This window comes from Aotus nancymaae, unplaced genomic scaffold (assembly GCF_030222135.1).
Source record: "Aotus nancymaae isolate 86718 unplaced genomic scaffold, 86718_ANA_hifiasm-v0.15.2.pri h1tg000057l, whole genome shotgun sequence".
Classification (NCBI taxonomy): domain Eukaryota; kingdom Metazoa; phylum Chordata; class Mammalia; order Primates; family Aotidae; genus Aotus; species Aotus nancymaae.
The window spans coordinates 41432058-41454807 of record NW_026988471.1 but is presented as its reverse complement, the minus strand read 5'-3'; the positions used below and the strand labels follow the sequence as shown (position 1 = coordinate 41454807).

Sequence of the window (22750 nt, the reverse complement as noted above, 5' to 3'; positions counted from 1 at the left end):
ATCTCAGCACTTTGAGAAGCTGGGGTGGGAGGATCGCTTAAGCACAGGAGTTCAAGACCAACCTGGGATATATAGTAAGACCCCCATCTCTACAAAAAATAAATACAACTAGCTGCGCATCGTGGTATATGCCTGTAGTCCTGGCTACTCAGGAAGCTGAGGTAGAAGGATTGCTTTAGCCCAGGAGGTCAAAGCTGTAGTGAGCCATAATCACACCACTGCATTCCAGCCTGGGTGACAGAGCAAGACTTTGTCTCAAACAAAACAAAACAAAACAAAAAAAGGTGCACAAACACGAGGTGAAGGCTGAGAGAAAGACTGACAATAATGCCGAATGCTTCGCTTTAGAGTGTCCCACAAAGAGGTAACTATTGAGCAAGAGTCAATGTTAGGACAAATGATTGTAATGAAAAGTAGACGGGAGCCAATAGAGTTTTGATTTATAGCTATGGATTCTTTTTTTTTTTTTTTGAGACGGAGTTTCACTCTTGTTACCCAGGCTGGAGTGCAATGGCACAATCTCGGCTCACCGCAACCTCCGCCTCCTGGGTTCAGGCAATTCTCCTGCCTCAGCCTCCTGAGTAGCTGGGATTACAGGCATGCGCCACCATGCCCAGCTAATTTTTTGTATTTTTAGTAGAGACGGGGTTTCACCATGTTGACCAGGATGGTCTCGATCTCTTGACCTCGTGATCCACCCGTCTTGGCCTCCCAAAGTGCTCAGATTACAGGCGTGAGCCACCACGCCCGGCTAGCTATGGATTCTTACTAGGATAAGAACTCTTTAATGATAGGGACTGCTTTTGGCTTTGTTTTGCTTTTGATGACTGCATCTATAACATTAGGCCTTCCAATGGCTGACATAATACTCTGAAGCCGAACATTCCCCAATGACTGACAAACTCAGGCTATGCGCCACCTAGCACAGGAGCAAGCAGGTATCAATGGAAATGAGAGAACAGAAGCAGGTCTCTTAAGTCAAGCCACTGCTGTTAGGTTGAAGACCTGCCAATTCTGTCCCTGGTTCAAAAGCAGGTAACCAGAGAGCCAACTGCCAACCCCAATATAAAATGACACAAGCAGAGCAGAGCAGAGCTAGTACTAGGCCAAAAAGATCTAAGGTTTGAAAGAACTTCATTCTTTGTTTAGTTTACAATTCTTAGCATGCTAAAACAAGACACTCAACATTAGGTTCATTTTTAAAGATCAGTTAAAAATCAAAAAGTTACAAGCCACATGAAACTGAGAATGACACAATTAACCTGCTTATGTCTTTTAAAAAATAATTTAAGTAAGGACAGATGGTAATGGTAAAACATTCGAAGTAACACACAAGAAATGATGATGCTATTCAGTTTTAAGCCCCTTCTGTTATATACTACCTAACGTAAGACAACAATTATTGTTTATTTTTCAAATTCAAGTCAGTTAAATTGATACATTTTAATTCCACCCATACAGTCTCAGCATATAGCAGAAATAAGACTTAGTAGAAGAATTCTAAATAAATTCACTGTAAACAATAATAAAACACTCTTGAAAGCATTTATGCTAACACCAAAAACATAGACAACCATGGGATGAGAAGAAAAATAGCAAGAACAACAACAAATAAATATAGAAATTCTCTATATTAAACAATCATTCCAAACTAAGTGGAGACTCCCATTTTGAATAAACCAAATAATTACATTCATATCAGTTTGATCACTTCTTCACATGGAAAAAAAAACTTTTAAAAAGCTCATGAATGAACTTATTTAGAATTTTTATAACTAAATTTTCAGCTAAGCTAGGAGCAATCTTTGGAATGGCCCTGGGAACAACGGAATGAGCCAGAAACTGAACCAAGATTAATTCCATGTTAATATTCATGCCAGTCTTTACAACAATCTCCCGTTCCTCCTCCATTTATGATAATCTGGGCAATTCCAATCTGCTCAAGCACCACATCATCAAAAAACACAGACCATGACAGTCTCTCCTAACCTCTAAATTCCTACAGATGTATTTCCCAACTAAATGTGATTGTATATAGCTTTCTATTTTTGCTTCATTTAATTTTGAAGAAATGTAGACCCAGCAACTATTTTAAATGTTAGCCCTAACCCTCCAGTTATATTTTTAAATCTCTAGAAAATACTGACAAAGTACTTAAGAATTTTGAGCACAGACTGTTGTTCAAATACTCTGAAGAACTCAGGATTCCTAAAGGCCCTTTCCTAGGCAATTGGAAACATTATTCGTTCCAAATACAACACGTTTTCTTTGCACCAGCTATCAGAGTACTATACTTTTTATATTATATGTAATTCAGAGTCACACAAGGATGTCTTTTAACACTATTTTTGTTCAATATTGTTCTGAAAGTTCTGGCCAATGTATTAAGTCATGAATCAAAAGAATAATAAGTTACTGTAATTTTTTAAAGTCACATTCATTTGGACAATGAAAATATAAACACTAGGAAATAAAATTGGAGGTTTTATATAAAGAAATTTCAAAATTTTCAAAGGAAGATCAGATGATTTGAGTAAATAAAAAAGGAAGGCTCGGGCGCAGTGGATCACATCTGTAATCCTAGCACTTTGGGAGGCCAAGGTAGGAGGATCATTTGAAGCCAGGAGTTTAAGAGCAGCCTGGTCAACAAAGGGAGATCCTGTTTCTACTTCTAAAATAAAAATCAAGATGCGAGGTCAAACCAGACTATTTCACCTCAAAATATACTTCTTTGGCATACTTCCAGATGGCTATTCTGAGATCAACAAACATAACAAGGGTAGCTAGCCGTGAAAGGCTGTCTTTTATGGGGGGAGATCTGCCTATGTAGAGGAAATCTACATTAGTAAACAGCAGATGCAAACAGGAGTTCTCTGAGGCCCCCTTAAGCGATCTAAGAAAGACTAATATACAGGAAAAACAGACCAAAGGTCTGACATAGACACTTCATCCCAAGCTACACCTTTCTGAGGGCAGCTTGGAGATTACCTTGGAGGTTCATCTACATAAAAAGGCAGCCATGCAGCCTTTGCTTGCCTTGCTCTCTGGAAACCTGTGTCATCACCTCCCCTCAACCTATTCTGGTTTTTTTTTTTTTGAGATAGAATTTTGCTCCTGTCATGCAGGCTAGAGTGCAATGCCAGGATCTCGGGTCACTGCAACTTCCGCCTGCTGGGTTCAAGTGATTCTCCTGCCTCAGCCTCCCAAAGTAGCTGGGATTACAGGTGCTCATCACCACGGCCAGCTAATTTTTTTTGTACTTTTAGTTGTATATTTAGGTTTCGCCCTGTTGGACAGGCTGGTCTTGAACTCCTGACCTCAGGTGATCCACCTGCCTCAGCCTCCCAAAGTGCTTGGATTACAGGCATGAACTACCGCACCCAGCCTTTTTGTTCTTTAAGACAGGATCTCCCTCTGTCACCCAGGCTAGAGTACAGTGGTACAACCACAGCTCACTGTAGCCTCGACCTCCTGGGTTTAAGTGATTCTCTGGGCTCAGCCACCCAAGTAGCTGGGACTACAGGCATGTGCCACTATGCCCAGCTAACTCATTATATTTTTAATAGAGATGGGGTTTCACCATGTTGGCCAGGCTGGTCTCGAACTCCTGACCTCAGGTGATCCGCCAGCCTTAGCCTTCCAAATCCAAAGTGCTGGAATTACAGGCGTGAGCCACTGTGCCCGGCCCCAATTCCCTATTCTTTCAGTAACCTCAGGATGGTGGTATTAAAACCCTCCATCATCTGTTTCTTCGAGTCTCATCGTGTTTATATTCAAGTGTTATTACAGAAGAGTCAAAAAGTTAAAAAAAAAAAATTAGCTTATAAAGTAAAAAAGTTGCAAGTAAGCTAATTTATTACTGAAGATAATTTTTAAATGAAATTAGCATATAGCCTGGCTGGGCGCGGTGGCTCATGCCTGTAATCCCAGCACTCTGGGAGGCCGAGGCAGGTGGATCAAGAGGTCAGGAGTTCGAGACCAGCCTGGCCAAGACAGTGAAGCCCCATCTCTACTAAAAATAAAAGAAAATTAGCTGGGTGTGGAGGCATACGCCTTTGGTCACAGCTACCCGGGAGGCTGAGGCAGAAGAATCGCCTGAACCTAGGAGGGGGAGGTTGCAATTAGCTGAGATTGCACCACTGCACTCCAGCCTGGGCGACAGAGTAAGACTCCATCTCAAAGAAAAAAAAAAAAGAAAGAAATTAGTATAGCCTAAGTGTACACTGTTTATACAGTCTACAGCAATGTCCTAGTCCTTCACATCCACGCACCACTCACTCACTGACTCACCCCAAGCAGCTTCCAGTGCTGCCAACTCCATTCATGGTAAGTGCCCTACACAGTGGGTGCACCACTTATTATATTTTTACTGTATTTTTACAATACTTTTTCTATTCTTAGATATGTTTAGATACACAATACATACTATTGGGTTATAATTCCCCACAGTATTCATTATAGTAACATGCTGTACAGGTTTGTTGCATGGGAGCAATAGGCTACACCATACAGCCTGGGTATTTAGTAAGCTGTACCAATCCAGATGTGTAGAAGTGTGCTCTATGATGTTCACACAGCAACGAAATCACCTGACAACACATTTATCAGAATGTATCATTGTCTTTAAGTGATGCATGACCATAAAAGAATTTGGTTTTGGAAGTAGATGCAAAATGTTTCAAATATCTACAAATGAAATAGTTCTAAAATAAAGGAAGTAATTCAACTGGATAAGATTATAATATATGGCAATAGTAATCAAAATGATGTTGTATGTACTACCACAAAAACAAACACAATCAAATGTACACAAATAGACCAGACCATATAATCATTTCTATTTGAAAATTTACATAGTATTATAATTATGTAAATATTAACTAACATTTATTGAATGGTTACTATGTCCCTATAAATTTTTATACTTGGCCTTTCCCCATTAGGTACCCCTTCCCACCTCTATTTCTTCTATGTGACAACCAAAATGTCTACATATTGTCTAATTCTCCTGGAGGACAAAATTGCCCTATGGCTGAAAATTATGGTTTTATATAATGGCATTCAATATCTGCTTAAACAATTATGACAGGTCAGTGTTTCTAAGTTGACTACTAACCACTACATTGTTAAGAAGTTCATATTCTGCCAAACTACCAATTGAAAGTAATAGGATTTATGAAAAAATAGGATAAAACTCTCAAAACCTAGGAAACTTAGTAAACAGAGCATTCCAAAAAAAGTAACAATCATAATGAAAATACCAGTACAATTAAATCTCTATTGCCATTTGCACCAAGCATAAAGGTCTGCTGATCTTTTATCTCCTTAAACCCTGGACTCATGCTTCTTTCACTGAGCTGTAGGTCCCTTTATACAGCTTCAAATAAATTAAAAATCAAATCCAAAATGCAATTTTTCCCCCCAAACCCTGGAGGAAATACCTTCATAGTCTCTTCATCTGTAACTCAAAGCTTCCCCATATAGTTTTAACATAGTAGAAAGTGCCTCAGATTTTCAGGCCACTAAATCAGCCTAAAATGAAATCATTTTCAGGCTACTTAAATCAAAGGAAGGCACTTTTGTAAAAATTTCCACTTGCTCTTTCTTAAACTCTCCTTATGTGTGAGAACACTTGTTTCCCTTATTGCTGGGGAAAGCCACATGTGAACTGACACAATTTTCACTCTATACTTTTTCCTATTTGCCAACAGAATATGAGTTAATACAAGTTTTAAGTGCATACATTGTAACAAAAGATAGATTAATTTAATTCTTTACCACTCAAAGAGAGACACCTCCTAAAATTCCTGATTGGTGATAACAGCATTTTTTTTTTTTTTTTTTTTTTGAGAGGAAGTCTCACTCTGTCACCCATGCTGGAGTGCAGTGGTGCAATCTCGGCTCACTGCAACCTTCGCCTCCTGGGTTCAAGCTATTCTCCTGCCTCCACCTCCCAGGTAGCTGGGATCATAGATACATACCACCATACCTGGCAAAGTTATGTATTTTCATGAGGTTTCACCATGTTGGTCAAGCTGGTCTTGAACTCCTTATCTCAAATGATCCACCTGCCTTGACTTGGCCTCCCAAAGTGCTGGGATTATAGGCATGAGCCATCACACCTGGCCAATAACAGCTATTAAATGAGTAGTACTAGAGGCCAGGGGGAGAGGACTGTAACAGCTGGGTGCTGTGCTAACTGCATGACAAGCGTTACTTCATTTGCTCATCCCAACGGTATGATGTTCTACATACACTATTATTCCCTGTTTAAAGAGAAAGAAATGGGAACTTGGAGGAGTTAATCATTTCCCCAAAATCACTCAATTGAAACATAGCATAAGTCAGGATGTACCCAAACTTGTGAGCCTAGAGTCATTTTAGTTTAATAATTTAATGTTTTTATAACTTATTTTAACAGTTAAAAATTTAAGTTTAGTATGTAAAACACATTTTTCTTAAAATTCCAATGTTATAATACATTTAAATAATGACTCAAAACTTCTCATCTCTTTTATGGAAAATTTTCTAGGTGTTTTACTCAAACTCAGTGAAAGATGCAAAATCTAAGAGACCCCTTTACTTTTATTTGTAAACTACATACTCTTCTTTTCAGATCTCTAGAGTTTGTTAGGTGATAGGTAGCCATAAACGAATTGAAAAATCAAAAAGCCACAAAAAGATCTACTCCCTAGCAAGACAAATGCCACAACAATCTCTTAGTATCTATCAAGACATGTTCACAAAGAAAGCAAGCCTGTAACATATCCTGGCAGAGTGCTGCTGCTGCCACCTACCCAAGATATTAATTCCAGTTCTACATTCCATGCCAATGCAAATTAGAATCTGGCCACTGGTGGAAATGTACCCACTCAGAAGTATTAAAAGGGTTAGGAAGAACGGATTCCAGCAAATCCTAAACATCTGTTCTTGAATATGATATGTTCTACTATTTAACTTCCCTGCAATCAGGTACCAGCTACATATGGAAGTTTCTGTGATGGCAATGACCACGTTTTTCAAGTGTGGTTTAATTACTAGTACACCTATTGGTCTCCCTATTCCTTCTACCACAAAAATACAGTCATTAGAAAAAAGAAGGATGGCCAGGAACAGTGGCTCACACCTGCAATCCCAGAACTTTGGGAGGCCGAGATGGGTGGATCACATGAAGTCAGGAGTTTGAGACCAGCCTGGCCAACATGGTGAAACCCCGTCTCTGCCAAAAATACAAAAATTAGCTGGGTATGGTGGCGGGTGCCTGTAATTCCAGCTACTCGGGAGACTGAGAGAGGAGAATCGCTTGAACCCAGCAGGCGGAGGTTGCAGTGAGCCGAGATTGCACCATTGCACTCCAGCCTGGGCAACAAGATTTCACTCTCATCTCAAAAAAAAGAAAAAAGAAGGGTTCTTTAAACCTTGCACCTACTCAGTTGCCTGATTACAAGCATAAAGAAACATTCTAGATACACTTAATGCTTCAGGCTGAAATGAGTCCAAAATGGCTTCTACATTTCTGATGAAAAATATGGTATTTTTCAATAAAATCTATAAATCTGTTGTTTTTGTTAGAGATGAATACTCACAAAGAAAACTACCAAGTTATAAAATGTAAAAATAAACACTCAGAAGTAGCCTTGAAGAAAGGGAAATGCATTCCTCGTTTCTGGTTAAAACATTCCAAAAGTGCCAGCAGTAGGAGGCGGGGTGGGAGGCGGGTGGGGTGGCGAATGGCTCACACCTGTAATCCCAGCACTGTGTGAGGCCGAGATCAGGAGTTCAAGACCAGCCTGGCCAACACTGTGAAACCCCGTCTCTACTAAAATTACAAAAAAAAAATTAGCCGGGCATGGTAGCACATGCCTGTAATTCCAGCTACTCGGGAGGTTGAGGCACAAGAATCGTTTGAATCCAGGAGGCAGGGAGTGCAGTGAGCCAAGATTATGCCATTGCACTTCAACCTCAGCGACAGAGCAAGTCTCAACAATTATTTTTCTCTGTAGCATGGGATGCTCGATAGCATTCTACCCACAGTAGAACTTCTTTCAAAAACAGGGACAATCCTCTTAAACCCTGCCACTGCTTTGCCAACTAAGTTTATATAATATTCCAAATCCTTCGTTGCCATCTCAACAGTGTTCACAGCATCTTCACCAGGAGTAGACTCCATCTCAAGAAAACACCTTCTTTGTTCATCCATAAGAATCAACTACTCACCCATCCAAGTTTTACCATCAGATTGCAGCAATTCGGTCACACCTCAGGGCCCACTTCTCATTGTAGTTCTCTTGCATATTATATCCACCATATCTGCAGTTACTTCCACCAGTGAAGTCTTAAACCCTTCAAAGTTATCCACGAGGGCTGGAATCAACTTCTTCTAAACTCCTGTAAATGTTAATATTTTAACCTCCTCCTATCAATTACTATTGTTACCGGCATCTAGAAAGGCGAATCCTTTCCAGAAGGTTTTCAACTGACTACTCAGATCCATAAAAGGAATCATCTATAGCAAGTATAGCCTTAGGTAATGTTATTTCTTAAAAACCAAATTTAAAGTCAAAAATTTCTCCTTGATCCACAGGCTCCAGAATGGATGTTGTGTTAGCAGTCATGAGAACAACATTCATCTCCTTGTACATCCCCATCAGAGCTCTTGGGTGATGAGGAGCATTGTCAATGAGCAGTCATATTTTGAAAGGAATCCTTTTTCCTAAGCAGTAGGTCTCAACAGCAACCTTAAAATATTCAGTAAACCATGCTGTAAACAGAGGTGCTGTCATTTAAGCTGTTGTTCTATTTATGGAGCACAGGCAGAGCAGACTTAGCATAATTCTTAAGGGTTCTGTGATTTTTGGAATGGTAAATGAGCAATGGCTTCAAGTCACCAGCTGCCAATAGCCTCAAACAAGAGTCAGCCTGTCCTTTGAAGCTTTGAAGGCATTGGCTTTTCGTCTCTAGCTATGAAAGTTCTAGATGGCATCTTCTTCCAATAGAAAGCTGTTTTACCTACATTGAAAATCTGTTGTTTAGTGTAGCTGCCTTCATCAGTGATCTTAGCTAGATCGGATAACTTGCTGCAGCTTCTACATCAGCACTTGCTACATTACTTGAGCTTTTATGTAATAGTGAAGAATTTTTTCCTTAAACCCCATGAGCCAACCTCTACTAGCTTCAAACTTTTCTTCTCCAGCTTCCTCACCTCTCAGTCTTCATAGAATTGAAGAGAGTTAGGGCCCTGCTCTGGATTAGGCTTTAACTTAAGGAAATGTTATTGCTGGTTTGATCTTCTATCTAAGCCACTAAGACTTTCTCTATGGTATCAGCAGTAAAGCAGTAGGGCTGTTGTTTTTATTTTTTTTGAGACAGTCTCACTCTGTTGCCCAAGCTGGAGTGCAGTGGCACAATCTTGGCTCACTGCAACCTCCACCTCCCAGGTTCAAGGGATTCTCCTGCCTCAGCCTCTCAAGTAGCTGGGACTACAGGTGCACACCGCCACACTTAGTCAGTTTTTGTAGTTTTTGGATTTTTAGTAGAGACGAAGTTTCACCATGTTGGCCAGACTGGTCTTCAACTCCTGGTCGCAAGTAATTCTCCATCTGCTGCAGTCTCCAAAGTGCTGAGATTATAGGCATGAGCCATTGTGCCCAGCCTGTTTTGCTTTCTTATCATTCATGTGTTCACTGGAGTAACACTTTTCTTTTTTTTTTTTTTTTTTGGAGAAAGAGTCTCACTCTGTCACCCAGGCTGGAGTGTAGAGTAGCGCTTTTAATTTCCTTCAAGAACGTTTCCTTTGCATTCACAACTTAGCTAACTAGGGGAAGAGGCATGGCTTTTGGTCTGTCTTGGCTTCTGATACACCTTCCTCACTAGCTTCATTCCTTGCTTTTGATTTCAAGTGAGAGAGATGCTACTCTTCCTTTTACTTGAAGACATACAGGCCACTGCAGGGTTATTAACTGGCTTAAATTCAATATTGTTGTGTCTCATAAAATAGGGAGACCCCAGGAGAGAGAAAGAGGCAGGGAAGGGACAGTCAGTGGAGCACTCAGAAGACATAGCATTAACAATTCAGTTTGTCCTCTCATATGGGCATGGTTCACGGCACCAAAACAATTATAATAGTTACATCAAAGATCACTTGACAGATATTATAATAATGAAAGGGTTTGAAATGTTGCAAGAATTACCAAATGTGACACAGAGACACAATCCTGTTGGAAAAATAGTATCAAAGGACTTGCTCAACAGGGTTGCCACAAACCTTCAATTTTTTAAAAAACTAGACACACATGAAGCATAATAAAACAAAGTACATTAAAATGAGGTATTTCTCTGCTTCTAAAATTGGAAGTGCTGGCCAGTCCACACCACTTTGGAAAGGCCACAGTGGGCTGATTGTTTGAGGCCATAAGATCAAGACCAGCCTGGGCAACATAGTGAGATCTCATCTCTGTTTGCTTTTTTGTTTGCTTGTTGAGACAGAGTTTCACTCTTGTTGCCCAGGCTGGAGTGCAAAGGCGCTACATCGGCTCACCACAACCTCTGCTTCCCGGGTTTAAGTGATTCTCCTGCCTCAGCTTCCCCAGTAGCTGGGATTACAGGCATGCACCACCACGCTCGGCTAATTTTGTATTTTTAGTAGAGATGGGGTTTCTCAATGTTGGTCAGGCTGGTCTCAAACTCCAGACCTCAAGTGATCCACCCTCCTCGGCCTCCAAAGTGCTGGGATTACAAGCGTGAGCCACCGTGCCCAGCTATTTATTTATTTTTTATTTTTTACCCAAGAACAGTAAAATTGCAAGTGCTTAGAACTTTTAGACTTTGCCTGAACATTGCCTCTTCTACATGAGAATATGTATATTTGAGTTTCAACATCTATTTGTTTCACAGAACTGGAAACCCACAGAAAAACATACCTTCTAACAGCATTTCTGGAATGTCTGCTTGATATCTAGGTCCCACTCTGATTTCACCTTTGTCAGCTAATAATGTTTTCAATGAGGGGTCATAGACCAATGAGTAGAAGAAGGTATCCTGAAAAATATGACAAAATATGTAGGTATATTTAATTCCTTCTACTTTTTATGAAGCATTAAAATCAATGTCGCTATAATGAACACACAAACCCCAGAGAGTATATAAAATTTCATTTTCATTAATAAACTCATAGATCTTTAAGGAGAGCAAGGTGTTACTGTCATCATGTAATACAGTGCAAAATTAAATCAAGCCAAAAGAAACAGCTTGAAATAAAGTAGATTATAAAGTTCTATTATTTGTTTTAGTCTAAAAGAAAACCATTTGCTCTCTAAAGCAGAATTTCAAAACCTAGCAAAATGAAACCATAGCTCCAAGGTAATACACCTAAAATCAAATGATCTTATAAACCTCTAAAGTCCACACCAAACAAAAGAGAAGACTTCACAGATACCAGGTACTCTTACTTTTGCAATGTCAATCCCACTTTTTATTCAAAATATTAAAAGGTATATATATCTCACATTAAACTATACAAGAGTTGAACTTACATGTGGTTTACTGTTATAATAATACCACTTTATAGGTATTTAAACATGTATTAACTATAATTCTGCAGTTCTTTAAGTACTGAGGCATACATATAAATATACAGATATACAAACATAGCTATATACACCCTCACCAGCAGCATGCACACCAAAATTCCGATCCTCCTTTACAAAGCTCACATGTCCTTATTTCTGAGCCTAATGGGTAAAATGACCTGGCCGCCAGTCCTTTAATGAATTCTGCATAATCACTAGAGATTATCTGAACCAGCAAAATCTCATCTTCTGCTTCCCACTGTGATCCCAAAGTCATCTGCTGCCCAATTCTCTATACTATATCCTGGAAGGACCTGTCTCTACTATCAGAACTTTACCAAGCCCCAGCCAAGCAAACTACAAATAAAAGATAATCTGTCAGACGGTAAAAGTCTCTCCCATGTGGGAACTCTCCCACATACTTTGATGAGGGGAAAGGGAAAAAAACAGAATTATTCCATCCACTGAGAAATTCTGTGCTCTATTTTATTCATTGCTCACTGTCAGAAAAAAAGATTTAAACAAAAAACTTGTTGAATAAAAAAGGTTGGGGGGATACCAATACATGACAATTTATGCATATTGTTAAAATGCTATCTAAGGAAAAGAAAAAATCTGTAGAAATAGATAAAACCACCAGCTTAACAAAACTATAGGGGATGATCACTATGGTAATCAGAATTGTTTGATGTTTTGTTTTGCTTTACAGACATGAATAATAAATATTATTACTCAGTAACTGAACTCACTGCCACAGGCTCACCATTGGATTTTTTTCTTTCTTTTTTTTTTTTTAATAGAGACAGGGTCTCACTATGTTGTCCAGGCTGTTCTCAAACTCCTGGGCTCGAGAAATCCTCTTGCCTCAGCCTCCCAAAGTGCTGGGATCACAGGCATGAATCCCTGCACCCAGCCACCATCAGATTTAAAAGCAGAAATACTTCAGGTCACTTGTTAGCATGGTACTCCAATAAAAACAGGAGCTTGCCATACTCTACAATATAATAAGATGAAATGATTATTTGGGTCATTTAAGTTGCTTTAAATCCTTAGATTCGTATGTCCTGATATGGGAAAATATTCAAAGTATGTTTGGTTTATAATAGAAGTTGCAAAAAAATAAGAAAGGGTTCCATATAGGCCAATTTCAAGAACACAGAGTTAAAGCAGTAAATCTAAAGGATGATGATTACAGAGTTATTCTTTGGAACTCTGTAATCATCATTTGGAACTTTTGAAGTTATACCATCTTCAACTATGTCAATCTCAATATTTTTTTTTAATACAGAGTCTCACTCTGTCACCCAGCCTGGAGTGCAATGGCGTGATCTCGGCTCACTGCAACCTCCGCCTCCCAGGTTCAAGCAATTCTTCTGCCTCAGCCTCCCCCAAGCAGCTGGGACTACAGGCATGTGCCACCATGTCCAGCTAATTTTTTATATTTTTAGTAGAGACAGGGTTTCACCAATTTGGCCAGGCTGGTCTTGAACTCCTGACCTCGTGATCCACCCGCCTCGACCTCCCAAAGTGCTGGGATTACAGGCGTGAGCCACCACATCCAGCCCTCAATATTTTATTTTTTAATTTTTATATATTTAGGGGGTACAGGTGCAGAGTTCTTATATGAATACATTGTATCACGGTAGAGTCTGGGCTTTCAGCATACCCATCATCTGAATAGTGAACATTGTACCTAATAGGTAATTTTTCAACCTTCACACCTCTGCAATGTCTTTTTTTTTTTTGAGACAGAATCTCACTCTGTCACCCAGACTGGAATGCAGTACTGCGATCTCAGCTCACCACAACCTCTGCCTCCAAGGCTCAAGTGATTCTCCTGCCTCAGCCTCCTGATTAGCTGGGATTACAGGCACACACCACTACCGCCTGACTAATTTTTGTATTTGTAGTAGAGACGGGGTTTCGCCATGTTGGCCAGGCTGGTCTTGATCTCCTGACCTCTCCTACCTCTCCTGTTCTCTCCCACCTCCGCCTTCCAAAGTGCTGGGATTACAGGTGTGAGCCACCGCGCCTGGCCTCTAATGTTTATTATTCTAGTCTGTATGTCCACGTCCATGTTTACCAATTGATTAGCTCCCACTTATAAGTTAGAACAGATAGTATTTGACTTTCTGTTTCTGCCAATTTCAATATTTTAATATGACTAAAAAGCAGTAAGGATTTCTTAAGAATGATCTTGTAGTAAAGTACCATATCCTTCCCAATGTTCTGAGACAGGAAAAAACTAAAACAAAAATAAATATAGGCCAGGAGAGGTGGCTCATGCCTATAATCACAGCACTTTGGGAGGCTGAGGTGGGAGTATCACCCGAGGTCAGAAGCTTAAGACTGGCCTGGGCAACATGGTGAAACCCTGTCTCTACAAAAAGTACAAAAATTAGCTGGGCATGGTAAGGTACGCCTATGGTCCCGGCAACTCAGGAGGCTGCACTGGCAGGATCACTTGAACCCAGGAGGTTGAGGCTGCAGTGAGCTGAGACTGCATCACTGCACCAGTCTAGGTGACAAATTGAGACCCTGTCTCAATCAATCAATAAAATAAAGCAGTAAATCTAAAATAACAAAAAGTACTTTCAAATTGAATAAAGCATATGATACAACCAGTTTTATTTTTTCAAAATTGCCCCAACTGCCAAAAAAAAAAAAAAGTTTACTACATTGCCAGGTCAGTTCCTATTCATAAGATTAATAAAGAACAACGAGTTTACAAATCAAGCGAATGGGGGAAACCTCCAGAGATCTTGCTAATTTTCATCTACTAAAGTCCTTAACATGTACCATTTTCTAACAACAAATTAGAAGGGAAAGGAATCACTTAAAAAAATATTTAATATAATGAGGTCAGGCATAGTGGCTTATGCCTGTAATTCCAACACTTTGGGTGGCTGAGGAGGGTGATCACTTGAGGTTAGGAGCTTAAGACCACTGACATGATGAAATCCCATCTCTACTAAAAATTCAAAAATTAGCAGGGTGTGGTGGGGGGCATCTATTATCCCAGCTACTCAGGAGCCTGAGGCAGGAGAATCACTTGGACCCAGTAGGCAGAGGTTGCAGTGAGCTGATATCACGTGCGCCACTGCACTCCCAGCCTGGGCAACAGGGTGAGACTCCGTCTCAAAAAGAAAAAAAAAAATGTAATACAATGAAATGCATTGAATGTTTTGCCTTTTTCTGCTTCTGTGAGATAATGCTAATTTCTGAGCATTATCATTACTCATATTATTATCCATTATTCTGTTGGACAGACTAATGACAGAAGCCTATCATTTAAATTTTACAAAGGTAAGTTATAAAGTCTATTAGCCTTTTTTCTGCTTTGAATATGTATTTTCCTATTGGTTTTCTTATTTCCTATTAGGTTTTCTGATGTATAGTGGGTTCTGAATGATTGCATCAAATTTTTTTTTTTTTTTTTTTTTTTTTTTGAGACGGAGTTTCGCTCTTGTTACCCAGGCTCAATGGCGCGATCTCGGCTCACCGCAACCTCCGCCTCCTGGGTTCAGGCAATTCTCCTGCCTCAGCCTCCTGAGTAGCTGCGATTACAGGCACGCGCCACCATGCCCAGCTAATTTTTTGTATTAGTAGAGACGGGGTTTCACCATGTTTACCAAGATGGTCTCGATCTCTTGACCTCGTGATCCACCCGCCTTGGCCTCCCAAAGTGCTGGGATTACAGGCTTGAGCCACCGCGCCCGGCCTAAATTTTTTCTGTTATATTTTCTTCATTTAAGATAAAGGGACAACACTGGAGTATATGTTTTTTGTTTTTGTTTTTGTTTTTTTTTAAGAAAATATGTCCCTTAAAAATAAAAAAAAGAAAAAACAGGCCAGGCACAGTGGCTGACACCTGTAAATCCAGCACTTTGGGAGGCCGAGGAAGGCAGATCACCTGAGGTCAAGAGTTCAAGACCAGCCTAGCCAACATGATGAAACCCCATCTCTACTAGTGACACACGAATTAGCCGGGTGTGGTGGTGGGCGCCTATAATCCCAGCTACTCGGGAGGCTGAAGCAAGAGAATTGCTTGAACCCAGGAGGTGGAGGTTGCAGTGAGCCAAGAATATACCACTGCATTCCAGACTAGGGGATAGAGCAAGACTCTGTCTCTAAAAAACAAAAAAAATTAAAAATACATATATGTAATAAAAGCTTTTGGGGGAAGGGAAAAAAAATCATAAGATTAAATACTGAAGCATCACTGACACTAAAATATTTTTCCCACCATACAAATAATGTTGCTTGAAATGTCACCTAAAATTATGCAGACTGTGGATATTCTGTTTACAAGAATTTCCTCCTTTCAATGAAGTGTATGCTCTATTTCAACTTGTTAACTATGTTTCTTATTGAGGTTTAGTGAAAAATATTTTTAAGTGACAAAATTTATTAGGATTCCAGAAAGCAGACCACCAAAGGTAAAATCTCATCTGGAAATAGTCTAAAAGAAAAACCATTTATTCAAGAAATAAAAACAAAAACAAAATAGAAAGGAGAACCAAAGCACACTAAAGCATTAATTTCATAAAGTCAAAAATATTCATCTACTATCAACTAAATCCATGTACCATTCTCTATAATGTCTTTCACTACCAACTAAAAAACAGACACAGGAGTTTTTCCTACTCTGATCTCAGTTAACCAGAAAAATCAAATTTACCCAAATGCATTCTAGTCATTACACTTTTGCTATTATACTGCTATTAATATAATGGTGCAATAATACTTTCGTACAAAAAGAAATAAATTCCAAGGAAGGAGCTTCATGTGAAATAAAGGGGGGAAAACAATAAAACAAATATGATTGTGAGTTACCTCCTTATCAAGATATGACAATACTGATTCTGTCTCATTCAGAAGGGCAACACTGCACTTTCCCCTGTTGAAAGAGAAAAAAAGAAAAAATGTAACAAAGATCACCTCACCTTCTCAGTGATGAGAAATACTAAGTTAAGAATGTGGGACTGGTATTAAGAAACTACATGGCAGTTATGAATATATATTTTTTTCAAGCTATTTAGACCCACTTTACAATCCTGGTGTCGGGTAACCTACAAAATAAGGCTGTCTTTATAGGCATTTCTTAAGAGGCTAGCCTGTTGGAGTAACTGTGTTAGGCAATAAATCCTAATAATATGCAATAATTTATAGGTAGTTTCTACTTAAGGAAAAAAAAAAGAGCACAATGAGATCTTTAGACTAAGAGTCAGTTTCTGAACCTATAAATAGATATTATGAGGTAATTTTATACAAGGGATGTTCAGACAAAGACACCACCACACAAACCAATGCCTAAACAGTGTTTAGGTTTTTATGAGCAGCCACCAATTACATTTAAGGACCTAAAAATAATACACATTCATATCAGGATATAACTAATTTATCTTTATTGAAGTTACTCTAAAAACTAGTTAAAATTTAAACACTAGGAACTTTCTATAAAGCAGGAGGCAAAATAAACATCGACAGATTCATGGACCTTGAGGTCTGACAGCACTTACCTTTGATCTGACTTTAGAAACTTATGTCTATTTTTATAAGGCTTGTCTAGCCTCTGAGAAAAACTGAAGTTATGCAGGTAGAGGGATTTATTACAAGCACTTTCAAAATGATCCTAACCAGCCTAAAAAAAAATCAGCATAGCTAATACAAATCTGACAGGAGCATTTCGAAGATTATTCAAGTTACAGATACTGGTCAGGGCTTACAATGTTTTTTTAAAATGTCATCACATCATTTGATTTTCTAAACAAAAATCAAGACATCTCCAAAAGCCAACATGCAAAAACAAATGTATCACATATATATTAAATAAGAAGTTAGAAATTAGCAGGGCATAGTGGCACATGCCTGTAATCTCAACTATTCGGGAGGCTGAGGCAAAAGAATCGCTTGAACCCAAGAGGCAGGATGCAGTGAGCCGAGATCGTGCACGCCAGCCTGGCTGACAGAGCAAGACTCCATCTCAAAAAAAAAAAAAAAAAAAAAAGAAGCAGCAGCAGCAGCTAGAAAAGTTTGCTGTTGGATCACCGGAGTGAAATACAATTCAAAGAAAAAAATTACCAAAAGCAAAATAAAATACTAAAAGTAAAGTGCTAACATATTGGTAAAAAGTTACAGTTTGCTAAACATTTTGCAACTCTATATTCCTTAAATTTAAAAAAAAAAAATCCCCTTATAAAAATGTCTTTTTCTGGTAATCACTGTAGGTTAGAAAGCTTTCTCAGTGAGCATGTGGTACTTCCATGTTATCCTGTCAAATCTCTAACATGATTACTGGAAGTGTTTATAAAGGTTTTCTTTTTTTCTAACATATTTTATTCAAATAGATTAGTGAAAGCAAAAAAATTAACATCACTTTAGCACACATTAACAACACTGAAAAGTCAACAATTGGGCCTGGAGAAGTGACTCAGACCTGTAATCTCAGCATTTTGGAAGGCCAAGGTAGAACAAGGAGCCCAGGAGTTTCAGACCAGCCTGGAAAACACAGCAAGATCTTGACTCTACTAAAAATTAAAAAAAAAATAAAATCAGCCGAGGGCTACTCAGGTTGCAAGATTGTTTGAGCCCAGAGGTCTAGGTTGCAGTGAGCTGTATTTGCACCACTGCACTCCAGCCCAGGTGAAAGAGCAAAAAACCCTGTCAAAAAAAAAAAAAAAAAAAAAACGAAAGAAAGAAAGAAAGAGAAGGTAACAATTACCTGACATGCTCTCATAATGGTCAGAATTGCAACTAGGGAAACTGCTCTGCTGCCATTAGCACATCTACAGCTGCCATATAGTATCTATGACCTGTGAATATGTGCTCACACATGTAATATGCTTAATAAATGGGGTTACTAAAAATAGTTTTCACTTACTTTATTCCCCTCATTAACAGCTGACAAAGCAATATTTCTAACATTTGATACTTAATCACTTAAAAAAATAAGTTCTCTAAAGTCAGGTTTGTTTTAATGGGGAAGAGTAAAACCTGCTAAATTTTATTTTAATAGACACTTTTTTTTTTTAAAGGCTAGTCAAGTGAAACAGTGAGAGTAGAGAAGAAACAAAGAAATCTGTAACTGGTTATAAACACTACTGCACTGGGCTCAGCCAATACTACTGTCTTTAATAGTCACTTGACTTTTAAGGGTTAACAGACACTGAAAATTCAAACAAACAATACAGCATACTTTAAGTCTCTTCCATATGGTCTGAAATAACAAAAGTTGTTTTTTTTTTTTTTTTGAGACAGAGTTTCACTCGTTACCCAGGCTGGAGTGCAATGGCGCGATCTCGGCTCACCGCAACCTCCGCCTCCTGGGTTCAGGCAATTCTCCTGCCTCAGACTCCTGAGTAGCTGGGATTACAGGCACATGCCACCGTGCCCAGCTAATTTATTTTGTGTTAGTAGAGACGGGGTTTCACCATGTTGACCAGGATGGTTTCGATCTCTTGACCTTGTGATCCACCCGCCTCGGCCTCCCAAAGTGCTGGGATTACAGGCTTGAGCCACCGCGCCCAGCCTAACAAAAGATTTTAAATTAAAAAACCTTTATTTTCATAATTATATTAGAAAATAAACACTGGTTATAATGAAATACAAGTTATTTTTGGAAATGTAGTTTTTATACAAAGATGAAAGGATAATAGGTGATCTAAGTTTTAAATGTTTCTTTAATATAGCTCTATTGTACATCTCCCCAAATCGAAAATCTAACATTTAAAATTTTCATGTACATATATTAACAGCTAACAAAGTAAAAGGTTGAGTCAGAATTATTTTATGAAGTAAATATGAATATGTAATTAACACATATAGTACTACGCCAAGAGTTGTTGATAAAAGGGGTTTAAAAAGAGATTTAAAGCATTAGTTTCCTTTATGCCAAACAAATCTTGGCTCGTAGATAAAAACATGGTAAATTTTAAGCTAACCCCCACCTAAAGGAACTATTATCAAATTCTGCATACAAATACCACAGACAATTTATACTGAGTCTCAAGTAATGAACCTAATTATATGTCATACACGATATTTTAATCCTTAAATAATAAAGATACCCAAGCATGATATGAAGTGTTTCAAAGACACAACACAAAGATCATTCCAGGCCCATATAATCCACTTGTACTACCTTTCTATACAAAACCACAAAGGAGTACAAAATTGCTATAATGAAAATCTACTTTTCCACAGATATTCAAAAAGGTTTTCAAAGTATAATCTGTTTCAGAGACTGTGCAGGGTGCTGGGATACACAGACATGTGAATAAATAATTACAACAAGTTCAATAGCAGGTGCTGATCAGCCTGGAATCTGCTACTTCCTTAACAGTATGTCCAGTATAATCCTACAGACTGAAAAACACATGTAAAAATGTACATACAGGTTATATATTTCCTTTATCTGAAGCTAGTGCATATTTGTATAAATGAAAGAGGTCATTTATTAGTGACCACAATTAGTGGTCATTTCCCCTCTGCCTGTAGACTTTCCTATTTCACTTATTTATTTTGAGAAAAGGTCTTGCTCTGTCCCCCAGGCTGGAGTGTAATGGCATAATCATAGCTCACCACAGCCTCAACTCCCTGGACTCAATCAATCCTCCCACCTCAGCCTCCCTAGTAGCTGGGACTACAGGTGTATGCCACCCAGCCTATCTAATTTTTTTTTTTATTTTATTTTTTGTAGAGACAGAGTTTTGCTATGTCACAATCTTGGTTCACTGCAACCTCTGCCTTCTGGCTTCAAGCGATTCTCCTGCCTCAGCCTCCCAAGTAGCTGGGATTACAGATGCCCACCACCACACCCAGCTAATTTTTGTATTTTTAGTAGAGACGGGGTTTCACTATGTTGGCCAGGCTTGTCTCGAACCCCTGACCCTCAGGTGATCCACCCACCTTGGCCTCCCAAAGTGCTAGGATTACAGACATGAGCCACCACGCCCAGCCTATACTATAGATTCTTAACATTTCGTCCTATAAAGAACAGTGTCAAAAGATTAGGTTCTGGGAGAATATTTAGATTTCTCAACAGCAACCGCATAAAACAGAATAGCACAGATTCAAAATTCTGAGAGAAGTGATTTCCAAACCAGTGTCTAAACAAATCATTGGCCAAATGTAAGAAATATTTTTAGATATATGAGATATATGAGAACCAAAACTTTTACATTTTAGATTTAATCAAAAGGAAAAGGTAAAACAATGATAAACTCCAAGGAAAACAAAAGATTATATAAGAAAGAATATGTAATACTGACATGTCCATAAAATACAAAGATGGTTTACTAAGCTAAACTAAAGTTGTGATAATATTAGAAACAGAAGGCAAAGGGAATAGGGAAGAGAAAAGTTAAGGTAAATTCCTAAAACTGAAAATTAATAGTAGGAACGTAAGAATGGTATAAATGCAGAAGCTACCGTCGAGAGGAGTTGAAAATGACTACAGAGTGGGAACCAAGCAAATAACTGCCTTGGATATTATTAGAAAGCCATATCCATATACTTTTAAAAAATAAGAAAATTTAAATTTAAAATGAAAGGGGGTGATAGGGTTTGGCTCTGTGTCCCCACCCAAATCTCATCTTGAATTGTAATCCCCATAATCCCCATGTGTCGAGGGAGGGACCTAGTAAGTGGTGATTGGATCATGGGGGCGGTTTTCCCCATGCTGTTCATGATAGTGAGTTCTTACAAGATCTGATGGCTTTATAACTGTTTGACAGTTCCTCCTCCTCTGTCTCTCTCTCTCCTGCCACCAAGTAAGACATGCCTGCTTCCCCTTCACCATGACTGTCAGTTGCCTGAGACTTCCCCAGCCATGCACAACTGTGAGTCAAGTAAAACTCTTTTCCTTATAAATTACCTAGTCTCAGGTAGTTCTATAGTAGTGTGAGAACAGACTAATAGAGAATCCTAACTAAAATCCATAAATTTGCATGAATACTACACCAAGTGAGCAAGGATTATGTACAATGACTCTGTATATCAGGTTTTCTAAACCTTGGCACCACTGGTTGACATTTTGGGCCAGAAAATTTTTTGTTGCAGAGGCTGTCTCATGCACTGTAGGATGTTTAGCAGCATCCCTGGCCTCTATGCAGTGAAAGACAGCAGCACTCCCTAATCCACTTGCTAAAGCCAAAACTGTTCAAACTGTCAAAAGTCCCTGGGATACAATATCACTCCTGGTTGAGAACCACTGCTCTACATTATGGAATTAATGAACTATGGTTTTATTAATTATATCTTGGTAACAAACATTTAAGATTGCATATATTAAGTGAAAGAATATGATTTTATGGACTTTTTTTTTGTTTTAATGACAGAATCTTGCTCTGTCACCCAGGCTGGAGTGCAATGGCGTGATCTCGGCTCACTGCAGCCTCCACTTCCTGGGCTTAAGTGATCCTCCCACCTCAGCCTCCCGAGTAACTGGCTATAGGCATAACTGGGACTACAGCCTCCAGAGTAACTGGGACCACTAACTTTTGTACTTTTTGTAGAGAATAAAATACCAAGGAATACAACTAACAAAGGATGTAAAGGACCTCTTCAAGGAGAAATACTGTCTCCTTGAAGAAACCCTGTCTCTACAAAAAACACAAAAGTTCAGTCTGGGCAACATGGTGAAACCCATGTTGGTTTGATGGTTTGATGAGCCATCAAACCTGACCCTGGACCTCTGTATTATAAAAAATAAAAAATAGGCTGGGCGCGGTGGCTCAAGCCTGTAATCCCAGCACTTTGGGAGGCCGAGGCAGGTAGATCACGAGGTCAAGAGATTGAGACCATCCTGGTCAACATGGTGAAACCCCGTCTCTACTAACACAAAAAATTAGCTGGGCATGGTGGCGCGTGCCTGTAATCTCAGCTACTCAGGAGGCTGAGGCAGGAGAATTGCCTGAACCCAGGAGGCGGAGGTTGCGGTGAGCCGAGATCGCGCCATTGCACTCCAGCCTGGGTAACAAGAGCGAAACTCCATCTCAAAAAAAAAAAAAAAGATAAAGAGAAATAAATCTGGAAACATTTAACTCTTTCTATTCAAAGATGTATTATCTGTTATTAATACTGCTTTAACAGATGTTCACAAATAAAGATTAAAAGAAGCCACACACACCACCCTGAAACAACTGTTTGTGTAGATAAAGTAGAGGAATGAAAAGCCAAGA

The 22750-nt window shown here is 38.9% G+C and overlaps 1 protein-coding gene across 3 annotated transcripts in view; it reads right to left on the bottom strand.

The window, feature by feature from the left end:
* Positions 1 to 22750, bottom strand: part of MTA3 (metastasis associated 1 family member 3) — a 190684-nt gene that overhangs the window by 98677 nt on the left and 69257 nt on the right. For all 3 annotated transcript variants that reach the window (XM_064364030.1, XM_064364031.1, XM_064364032.1), the window contains 2 exons: positions 16404 to 16467; positions 10920 to 11037 (listed from right to left, as the gene is read on the bottom strand). In XM_064364030.1, the coding sequence (XP_064220100.1) occupies positions 10920 to 11037; positions 16404 to 16467 (182 nt within the window). The remainder of the gene's footprint in view (positions 1 to 10919; positions 11038 to 16403; positions 16468 to 22750) is intronic.